Below are 11,184 nucleotides of genomic sequence, written 5' to 3'. Positions count from 1 at the left end.
GGAGCCTGGGACCTCCAGGGTGAGAGAGATAGGAGGAAAGAGGAGGTGGGAGTCACAGACAGCGTGTGCTCTGCCAGCCTTGAGCTGATTACATACTCCTGACTCACGGGAAGGGCATTTCTGCCAACCCACTCCTCTCCTGTGAGCCAACTCCAAATGCCCTTGGGAGTTTGCAATCTTGAATAACTCTCTGAGCCCCACAGTCTGAAAAAGGGCAGGGAGGGGGAAGGAAAAAAAGAAGTTAAGAGGAAAAAAAACTGCTGGGAAAACTGCTGTTCTTGCATGTGATTTCCTTTACGCAGATAACAGGCAGCTGCATATTCTCAGAGCAAAAAGGCCATGGAGTTCATGAGGACAGAGTATTTTTGAGGCTTCAGCACTGTTCAGCAAAGAGCCCCAGGACACAAAGCATGTCCAGCACACCCCAGGACACAAAGTATTGCCAGCACACCCCAGGACATTGTGGATGCACAGCACAGCAGCTCCCTCCAAGAGTGCCAGGCTCTGGCACGAGTGGCTCGGGTGCTGCCAAAGGAGCCCTGAGATCCTGAAGACTGAAAGAAATAAAGCCAGTATCCTGAGCAATGATGCCAGGAAAATCGAGTCTGCATTCATCTACCTCCAACACATTTTCTAGCTCAGCGTCTGCCCACAGGTAACTTGGGAGCAGCTCAAACTGCTAGGAAGTGAGAAAACATCCCAGATTCTTCCCCAACAGGTTTCTCACAATCCTATGGGCGCATCTAAACTGGATAGCTGGAAATACTTTCTGACGGACTTTTGGAAGTCCTGGAGGGTTTTTTTTTAAGGACAGACCCCTCGTGGGGTGGGCGATGAAGAAAATATTCTGGAGTTTCCCTCAACACGGGGTGCAAGGCCGCAGAAAGCAGGGATGCCAACACCGCTGTCAGGAGCCGCCAGACACCCATACTGTGCCAGAGACAGGTGAACTCCTCTGGGCACAGTCCGCGACATTTATTGTTTCATTTTCCCACACAGGCGCTTGGCCCCACGAAATGCGGACGAGTCGGGTACCTTTGGGACTCCCCTCCCCGCTGCCCTGGATCCTCCAAGCCAAGATTGTTCCCAGAGGGGCTGAAAAATTACGCGAAGATCAAAGCCACCCTGGGCGAAGGGAAAAAAAACACCAAACCTTATCAGACAGAGACCACCCAGCACAGGGAGGGGCGAGCTGTCATCCAGCAGCTTTTCCTGCTGCCGAAGCTCCCCCTCGCTGCGCTGGCACGGCAGCAAGCCGGTTAAATCCCTGTCCGGCTGGGAATCCCGCCCAGGTTTTGGCTCGCTCTCCCCACGGGCGGCTGCCCCGGGCCGGGCGGGGCGGGGCGGGCTGCGGCCGGCTCGGGGTGCCGGCAGTGCCCCAGCCCGGCCATGCGGGTGCCGCTGCCCGCCCTGCTGGGCGGCTCGGCCCTGCTGCTGCTGCTGCTGCGATGGCGGCGCCGCCGGGCGCTCTGGAGGAAGGTGGAGGAGGCGCAGGAGCGGCAGGAGCGCAGCCTGGTGCGCATGGAGGCGGCGGCGCAGCGCTTTCGGGAGCAGGTGAGCGCCGGCAGCCGCGGTCCTCTCCCCATCCCCCGGAGGGGACCCCTGGCTGAACCCCATCCCCATCCCCCGGAGGGGACCCCTGGCTGAGCCCCATCCCCCGGTGGGGACCCCTGGCTGAGCCCCATCCTCCGGAGGGGGCTCCTGGCTGAGCCCCATCCCCATGGCCTCGCCGTGCCGCCCTCCCTGCGAGGGGCAGCTGCTCGCCCGCCTGTCAGGTGCTCTCCCGGCTCCTTATATGGACCCACGGGGGTTTGGTGTTGTTGGTGTTGTTTGGTGTTATTGTTTTCCCTTCCGAAGCCACCGTGTGTGTGTGTGTGTGTGTGTAGCGCTCAGCAGCGCAGCGATCGGCGCTGGCGCGGCGATGGGGAGGGAGCGCGGTGTGGGGCAGCGGGAGGTGTCCCGTTATCCCGGGAACAGGCACGGGCAGCGAGGAGGGGAAAATCCCTGTCTGAAGGCTCCCCGTCGCCGTGGTGAGAGGCTCGGGCTGGCTGAGGAGGCAGCAGGAAGAGGCGACAGGCGATGTGTGTTATCAGCAGAGGCCAAAGTGCAGCTGCGGGCAGGGATGTGATGGTGCCCGGCCTCGGGCTGGAGCAAAGTCGATCAGGTTCAGAGTCCAGCTTGGAAGCGTGAGGCTTGATGCATTTTTCATGAGGTTTGGTAGCTGGTGAAGAAACCTCATCTGACCCAAAAAATTACCAGCCCAGGGGCTGTCTGGTTTTTGCATTTCCCTGTGCAAATATCTTATGATGCCAGGAGAAGAACTGGCTCCAGGTCTGGTTTCATTCCTTGATGGAACATTTTTTTATAATCACGAGTCAATTCCCACCGTAATTCAGCAGGAGCATTGCACTGAGCTGTTCCCCCAGGCCTGGTCATGACCTGTCTGAACAAGGCTGTGTGAAAGGCTTTATTTTAATTAGCAGGTGCTTGGCGTGACTGGTCTGAACAGGAAGAAAGGCTGAGAAAGCCGGGGCTAGTACTGGCCCTGAGGGTGTGACGCCATCCTCACTGGTGTCAGGTAGGGCAGGATGAGGTCTTGAGGCAAATACCACCTTCAGCGACTAAATGGCAGATATTTTTTGGGTGAGTTACAGAGGGGACCAAGGAGAAAGGAGGACCCCATCAGCTGAAGTAGAAGTGTGACATTCCCTGTTCAACCTTTCCCGTAGCATCCTTCCGTGAACACGGTCTCCATCCTTTCTCTGCCTTTGCCGGAGCTCTCCAGGAAACTCCGAGATGGCTCCCTCCCTCCAGACCACGTCTTCTACGCCTATGTGGGCAAGGTGAGGAGCAAGGGCAGTGGGGCAGCATCTCACCCGCGGTGGGGCTGGCTTTTTTAGGGAGGAGCACAAGACAAGTTTCAGACCTGGCTCAAATGCTGCTGAGCTGTCTCTGCTCACTGGTTAGTGGTGGACCCATTTTCTGTGAGTGGTTAGAGAGCTGGGCACTGGCTGCCATAGCTCTCAGCTTGGTTTGGAGGAAAAAGGAGCAGCAAGCAGCATTTGCAGAGTGCTGCTGTTGTCTCCCCTCCATCTCCAAATGGGTTGTTAAACCTCAAAAAGTCAGTGTTCATGTTCACTCTCTACTTTTGCCCTAATGTTCTGATCACTTCCTGGGTTCCCTCTTTGGGACTATCATTTATGCCACCCCAGAAGCTCAAACAAGGGAACAGTCTGTGGTATTCATCTGAGCTGAGTGCCTCCCTTCATCACACACAAGCTGGCACTAAGGCCCTGCTGTGTCCATCTTGCAGTTTGGCTTAAAAAGTAGCAGGAAGGGCTGCCCTGATAACAACTGTGCAGATGGGGAGGAGGAAAAGAGGGAAGAGACAGGTGTCCTTTGCAGAACAGGGGTCATTGTGTGGCCCCATGGGCTGTGACTCACCTGTGGGCTTGTCCTGCTTCCCCTAAGGCCCTCCAAATTGCCACAGAAACCAACTGCATCACGGAGTTTCTGCAGGAAAGCGAGACCCAGCTCCGCAGAGCCAAGCTGATGGAGAGGCAAGGTCTGCTCTATGGGGTGCCTGTCAGCATCAAAGACTCCATCGACTGCCAGGTACCACCAGACTAATTCCACATATATCCCGAAATCCCTGTGGGCTGAAGTTTGGGGAGGGGGGAGCTTTGACCTCAGCACCTGGATTGATTTTGATGTGGATGATGTGGAATGGGCTGCCTGGACAGGGGCTTTGCTGCCTGTCTCCCACGTGAGCCAACAGAGAAGTGTGGTCAGATTTGCCACCAGCACACCTTTAATGTGTGTGTGATGGGTGGGTTGCTGGAGGTGCATGTATACACTTAAATGTGCAGATAGAAGTATGGGAGCAGGGAGAATTGCAGTCCTCCCTCTGAAAATCTCATTGTATTCTGTTCCCAGGGTCATGATTCCACGTTGGGGTTCATAAAAAACCTCAATAAACCTGCAGCAGAGGACAGTGTGGTGGTGCAGGTGCTCAAGAGACAGGGGGCAATTCCATTTGTTAAAACCAATGTTCCCCAGTCCCTCATCAGGTAGGTGGGTGCTCTGCTCCCTCAGCATAGCAGCAGTGCTCTCTTCCTCATCTCAAGGGAGGGTTCCTATCTGGTCTCATTCTCATTTCCCACTTCTTTTTATATAACAGCACCTGGTCTCCATTCTTTGTGTCTATAAATTTCACTTTAAAAAGTAAACACATTTAGACTGAGAATAAAAATTTTCTCTAGTTCCACATGAAATAAAGAAGCAGAAGAGGAGGAAGACAGGAGAGAAACTGTTTTTTATATTTCTTTAAATTACCTCTCAGAGATGATCCTATTAACTCAAAAATGCAAACACATATTCATGGAAGGGGAAGCTAGTTAAGCTAATGGCCTTAAATTATTCTGCCCCCAGACCTCCTGCTCTATCTGGCAAGACCACTCTTGGTGTCACTGATATGTGGTGTGCTCTGCTGGACAGCCACCCTTCTAGTGTCCCCATGTCCTGAGAAGTGAGCTCTGGCAAAGCTCCTCTGTGGCTGACCATTGCCCAAGCCCTATGAAATGCCTTCCTTAAGATGATGTGGCAGTGACTGACTACAGTTCAGAAAAGCCACACAAAGAGGTTGCCTCAGGGATTATCAGATTTTGCGCCACTTTCTGGGGAAGTCCAGTGTCAGATATCTCTGCAGTTGGCATTTGGCCTGTGCTCAAGCAGGGGCTCAGCTTTGGGTGGCCTTGGCACTCGGCTACCTGAACAGCAAGACTTTCCAGGAGGGTTGGTGTGCTGCCAGAGGTTGTCTCTGGTATAAACTTAATGTCAGTGAAATAAGATGTCAGTGAATTCAGGTGCTGGGACCTCCAGAAAAAGGCTCAAGGTCTTCATGACTGCAGTAAATTATGTCAGTGCAGCAACTCTTGCCTGTTGAAAAACAATTACCTGATTGCCTTCTCAAGGTCTTTCAGTAGTGACTGGGCTCCACAGCAGCAGATACCTGAATTCCTCATTTGCAGTATATCTCTCTCTCTCTTTCTCTCTTCAGCTATGACTGCAAGAACTTAATCTTTGGTCAGACCTGCAACCCTCTGCTGTACACCAGAACCCCCGGAGGCTCCTCTGGTGGAGAAGGAGCACTTGTAGGAGGTGGTGGGTCCATCTTGGGCATTGGGACAGATGTAGGAGGGAGCCTGCGTTTTCCTGCTGCCTTCTGTGGGATCTGTGCAATCAAACCCACAGGGAACAGACTCAGGTACTGTGAGAAATGCAGCCACTCTACCAACCACTGTGCTGGGATGCCCCTACTCCTGTGGGCAAGGGAAACTTGGGAGGAGCTGGGAAGAGCTCATTTATCCCTCCTGCCTGGGCAATATCTGAGGCCTATATGGAGGGAAGCATTGGTTCCCCTAGGATGGAGGTGGGGAAACCTCTTCATTTGCATGCTGAGGGATGGTTCTTCCAGGCTGACATGGCCTAAATCACTTAGACTGTGTCTCTTGAGCTTTCTCTGGGCCCTTCCTTCAGCCAGCCTTCACATTTGCAGTTTTAATTAATACTTGCTACTGCTTAAACCTTTTCCCTTCAATGGAAACTACTCAGCTGCTGTATTTTGTGTGTCTCTTTTCTTTACAGCAAAAGAGGAGTGATGGCTGGAGTCGTTGGGCAGAAGGCAGGTAGGAGTTAATGTCTGTCCCCCAGCAGCAGGGCAGGGGTGAGAAGGGCCCTCAGCTGGTTATGGGGGACTTTCTCCATCACCTTTAGAGAGAAGCCAATTCCCTTTCAAGGATTTTTTTCAGACAGCTGCCCCTATACTGTGATTCTTTCTTCACATGAGCTGAGAGGTGTTGTTTGTGTAGCATAAACCACAATACAACCTGTTACCCACAGGGTGTGGCCTGTCTGTCACTGCTTCATGATGGTGGGATTAACAGTCAAAGGGAGTGTCTGATGTTACCCTCATGTAATTAACAAATGGGTTTTTTTAAGTCATTAAATGGAGACTTCAGGGTGCAGATTAATGGTTAGCAACTCTGAGTCTGTAATGATGGACCTGTGGGTGGGAAGACTCTTGTGGGTATCCCCTGCCCAGTTCTTAAAGAGGAACTGTTGCCAACACTAGATTAAGACAAAACAATGCCAAGTGGTGCTGGTTTTGCAGAGCATGCCCTTGAAAGACCCTCAGCTATGAATGCTTTCTGGTGGTCTCTTCCAGTGGCTGCAGCAGTGGGACCACTGGCAAAAGACGTGGAGAGCCTGGCGCTGTGCCTGCGGGCGCTCCTGAGCGAGGACATGTTCAGCCTGGACAGCACAGTGCCACCCCTCCCCTTCAATGAGGAGGTACAGCACCTCCAAGGGCCAGACATCTCCAGGGAGAGCTGCAGCCTGAAAACCCCTGACCCATGGCTGGGCACCTGGGCAGAGCCAAGTGCTGCTTTCCAGCATGGCACAGGCGTGCTGCTGGCTCCACTGGCCCCCTTCCAGCCAGCCTCTCCCTCTCCCTGCAGGTGTATTCCAGCACTAAACCCCTCCGCATAGGCTACTACGAGACTGATTTCTTCACCATGCCCAGCCCGGCCATGAGACGCGCCGTCCGCGAGACCAAGCAGCTCTTGGAGGAGGCTGGCCACACGGTAGGGGCCTTGGGGCTGCTTGGACAGGGGGACAAGCCCATCCCATTGGGCTTTTTCCTCAGCAGTTGTTGCTCAAAGGGAAAACACGGTTTTCAGGGACGGATGGAGGTTTTCCTGTGGGCTTGTCAGGAAATCCTCAGCCCAGCTGGGCCCATTTCAAGCCCTCAATGGCTTCTCCCAAACAGTGCCTGTGCCACTGATTCCCTCCTCTGTTGTCCCTCCAGCTGGTTCCCTTTGAACTCACAAATGTGGACTATGTGATCTTTAACTACTGCGTCAGGGGAATGTTCTCAGATGGAGGCAGCTCCTTTGTCAGGAAATTGTGAGTATGGCCTGGAATGGTTTGGTGGGATTGGAAAACATATTTATATTTATAATTATATTTATATTTATATATCTGTATTTGTATTTTATTATTTATATTATTAATTATTATTATTATTTATATATATTGAATATATATTATTTTATATATATATATATATATATATCTTCCCTAGGGTCTGGCTGGACTTGGGATACAGGTAGCAGATCTAGTGGCTGGTAGGCACTGGGTGGGACTTAAGGTTAAGTGATTCAGCTGCACCTTGATTCCCTTTGGGATTGTTACCAGCCTTGGAAGGAGGTGGTATCCTGTAAATGCTGTGAGAGTCAAGTGTTGCCCAGCAGAATGGAGCAAACCTCTTTTTGTCACTTAGATACAGAGGGGTTGGCCTGGGAAAAGCTGATCTGCTGTGATTGCTTCCTACCATTGCTCAGCTAAACCCCCTCTCCCTTTCAGCAAAGGGGAGCTGGAGAAAGGCGGCGCGGGGATATTCTTCTGGCTGGCAAAGGCACCACACTGGCTGAAAACTCTCCTCTCCTGGATTTCCAAACCTTTTGTAAGGTCCATTTCTCTCTAGTGTAGACAGAGTTAAGCTGTATGTGAGTAACTTGTCTCCCACAGCAGTGAGGCTTTTTTGTAGAGAAGTCTCTGGACATTGTTACCTGGCTGTGGTCAGACACATCTCCAAACTGGAGTGATGCTGTTTCTGCTCCTCCTCTCCCCACTTTGGGGAAAATCCACAAGTCCAGCCTGAACACCAAGGAAACAGCTTCTATTTGTGACTGAGCCATCTCAAGAGGACAGAGCTGGGATTCATATAATTTTTTTTTTCACTTTCTCCTGCTCAGGTGCCTCGATTTTCAAGTATCATGAGAAGCATGAAAGAAAAGTGAGTAAATCTGAGCCTGAGCAAATTTGTGAAGATTTGTTTTGCAGCAGTGTTTGCTACATTATTGATACTGCTGCAGCTGCATGTGTTTGAGAGAATGCAAGGCTGAAAACACAAGGGTGGGAGCAAGCAGAGCAATTTGTGTCAACACCATAACCCTGCTGAGTTTGGAAAACTGTTTGGAAATTGAGGGTGGGAATGAGAGCAATAGCCTTTTGCTTAGGAAGAAAATGAAGCCTGTGGGGATGACATATGGTGTTGGCTTCAGCACTGGTTAATGCATCCATCATGACAAGTAGTAGGGACCCCATAAAGCAGAAAGAGGGTGTATGCACAGGGAAGGATGCCTTTCATTGGGTTTGTTTCCTTTTACAGCACAGTAGATGAAGTCTGGGGTCTTCATCATGAAATCCAGGTAAAGTATTCCTGTTTGGGGTTAAGTAGTTTTTGTTTGATTTGTCTTTGGGAAGAGGCAGATTCAGCACTCACCAAGGTTAAGATATGATCGAGTCTGTGGTGATGGAAGATGGTAACACATCATTGCTCAACAGATCTCACTTGGATGTGCAAGTTCTCAGCACATTTAAAGATGAGGACAACACATAGGCAAGTTCATGATGCCAGACCACACCTGAATTTTTGACACCTGCATATAAAAATGTAGATCATCAGGCTTGCCTTTATTTCCATTCTGGTTTTCCAAAAACAAAAGCCCATGTCCCAAGTCACCATGTGCCCATGCACTCAGTCTTTGCCCACCTCCAGTTTACCAGGGAGAGAGAGCTTTGTGAGCTGGGATGAATATTGTCCAGGCAGCAAAGCATTGCTGGATTTTAGCAGGATCAGGCCTGAAGTAGCCTGTTGGCTGCTCCCAGAGAAGAGCCAAGAGCCCAGCTGGATGCCCAAGGAGAGCCTCAGCCAGCAGCTGTGGGACAGTACAACCACCCCACTGACCATCAGCACATTTCCTCCTCAGGACTTTTGCCACCAGTTCATTGCCCAGTGGAAAAAGTTGAATCTGGACGTCATGCTTTGTCCCATGCTGGGCCCGGCTCTCGGCATCGGCTACCCTGGGAAGCTCTCAGGTAGGGCACTGACAGGGGACCTTTGCCATGGCACTGTGCCAGTATCCATGAGCAGCCTTCCTCCTCCCCTCACATCCCCAGGGTGCTGGCCAGCAGCAGGAAGAGCTCAGCTCTGGGGACAGCTGCAGCCCCGCCCATGGGCTGTACCTGGAACAGCCCCCCCAGTGCAGTGGGAGCCAAAGGGATTTCCATCCCTCAGCCCCCAGGTTCCCAGTTCCAGTGCCCCGTTAGCTGGAATCTCACACACACAGCGGGGTGAAGGCTTTCCCTGTGCAGGCTGCCACTGCAAGCTCCCCCTCTCCCCCAGTGGCAATCAGCTACACCATGCTCTACAACGCCTTGGACTTCCCTGCTGGCGTTGTCCCTGTCACGCTGGTGACGGATGAGGACGAGGAGCAGCTGAAGGACTACAAGGGATACTATCAGGACTGGTGGGACCGGACCCTGGTGAAGGTGAGTGGTGCCAGCTTCTCCAGGGTCACGAGCTCCCCCCATCCCTTCCCCTGGACATCCCCAAGCGCTCTCCCTCTCTCTGTGCTGCAGGCTTTTCGTGGCGGTGTGGGGATGCCCGTGGCCGTGCAGTGCGTGGCCTTGCCCTGGCAGGAGGAGCTGTGCCTGCGCTTCATGAAGGAGGTGGAGACCCTCAGCCTGAAGAAGAACAGTTTCTTCTGAGCCCCAGGCGCTGAGCCGGAGCAGGATCCCAGCTAATAGCAGCGTGGGCCACCCTTTGGGCTGACCCACAGGACTCTTGTTCCCCTCAGAGAGCATGCAGTGATGGCTGGGCTGGCTGCTGGCTTTGGGAGCAAGGGGAAAGCAAGGCGAGCTCTGATGCAGTGGAGCTCTTCCAATCATTGTCCTAACACAGTACTTTTTATTATCTGAGTCTGTTATTTCAAGTCTGTGTTTGTGTGGGGGGTTGGGTTGGATTTTAATCCCCCCAGGGAAATATAAGAAGATGAGCGTTCTCTTACAGATGGGGAAACTGGGGCACAGGGACTGATTCTGTCTGAGATGCTCAAACTACTACTTGGAGCACTGTAGGAACAGGGATTTTCCCTTCTGTTCTCAGCTCCCTGAGGATGGAATCTGGTGTTTTCCTTAGCACAGCCCAGCAGTCAGAAGGGAAAGCTGAGCAGACTCTGGCAAGCAGAGATGGAGCTGGCCCACTTCCCACCACACAGGGCTGCTGGCACCCTGCACAGCATGAAGGAGAAATCATGGAATTACAGAGCAGTTTGGGTTGGAAGGGCCCTTAGAGATACCTCCTTCCAATCTCCTTCCACTGGACCAGGCTGCTCAAAGCCCCACCCAACCAGGTCTTGAACATTGCCAGGAATGAGGCAGCCACAGCTTCTCTGGGCAACCTGTACCAGGGCCTCACCACCCCCAGGGAAAGAATTTCTTATCTTTTACCTAAATCCACCCCCTTTCAGTTTGAAGCCTGTACTGAGCAGTGTGCCAGAGTCAGATGGACAGCGGACAGCCTGCCCTCCACATCTTCTCCTCCCATTTGGCCCCTGACAGGTTTTCCAGCAGGATTTTCCAGCCACTGGCAGCTGCTGGGATTGGCAGCACTGGCTGCTCCCAGCAGGTTTCCAAGGGTGTTCCAGAGAGGAACAGCACAATGCAAAAGTTTTCCCAATGCAGGAATGCCAAAAGCAGATTGTTAAAAAGCTCTGGCAGGATTAATGTTTCATTTTTTTAATGTATTATTGTAGTTTAAACCATGCAAAAGCGTGGAGTGTGTTCAAGGGCTTGGGATAGTGTTTATCACAGCCAAGGAGAAAGTAGCCCCCAGGGATCCCCATTCTTTATCAGCAGGCTTGGGAAACAGGAGGGAGGGAGCTCCAGGCATCCCATGACTGAATACTATGTAAAGCCAAGCCCAGAAGAGCCTGAGTGAGGTTACAGGTACTTTCTTCCCACACAGAAAATGCTTAATGGGGTTAAATGTTTGTTTTAAAATTCAAGCCTGGAGGACTTGTCCCAGGAAAGGAAGTGCCACCTGGACCCTGCTCCCAGAGCCAAGGACCACATCCCTGTTAGTTTAACCACTCTCCCTCTGGCATGGAGGTGGGCAAGGCATGGGAGTCCAAACCATGGAGCCACCAGTGAACCTGAACCTGTAATTATTCCTCACTGGAAGCCCTGAGCAAAGTCCTCCAGCAAGCCATGCCCAAGACCATGGGACAGTGCCCCAGGCAGGGCTGGAGCTGCTGGTGGCTCTGGGGACTTGAGGCT

General features: G+C 52.2%; 1 protein-coding gene across 1 annotated transcript; it reads left to right on the top strand.

Moving 5' to 3' along the window:
- The first annotated feature begins 1,233 nt into the window (after nucleotides 1-1,233).
- Nucleotides 1,234-9,825, top strand: LOC131580814 (fatty-acid amide hydrolase 1-like). The gene is made up of 15 exons (XM_058842450.1): nucleotides 1,234-1,554; nucleotides 2,730-2,843; nucleotides 3,472-3,615; nucleotides 3,937-4,070; nucleotides 5,060-5,266; nucleotides 5,647-5,687; nucleotides 6,227-6,351; nucleotides 6,519-6,644; nucleotides 6,869-6,966; nucleotides 7,426-7,525; nucleotides 7,818-7,858; nucleotides 8,234-8,273; nucleotides 8,835-8,943; nucleotides 9,251-9,396; nucleotides 9,487-9,825. The coding sequence occupies exons 1-15, from the start codon at nucleotides 1,390-1,392 to the stop codon at nucleotides 9,613-9,615; spliced, it is 1,719 nt and encodes a 572-aa protein (XP_058698433.1). The 5' UTR covers nucleotides 1,234-1,389; the 3' UTR covers nucleotides 9,616-9,825.
- Nucleotides 9,826-11,184: the final 1,359 nt, after the last annotated feature.

Source organism: Poecile atricapillus, chromosome 7, assembly GCF_030490865.1.
Source record: "Poecile atricapillus isolate bPoeAtr1 chromosome 7, bPoeAtr1.hap1, whole genome shotgun sequence".
Classification (NCBI taxonomy): Eukaryota; Metazoa; Chordata; class Aves; order Passeriformes; family Paridae; genus Poecile; species Poecile atricapillus.
This window is presented reverse-complemented; position numbering and strand designations above follow the sequence as displayed.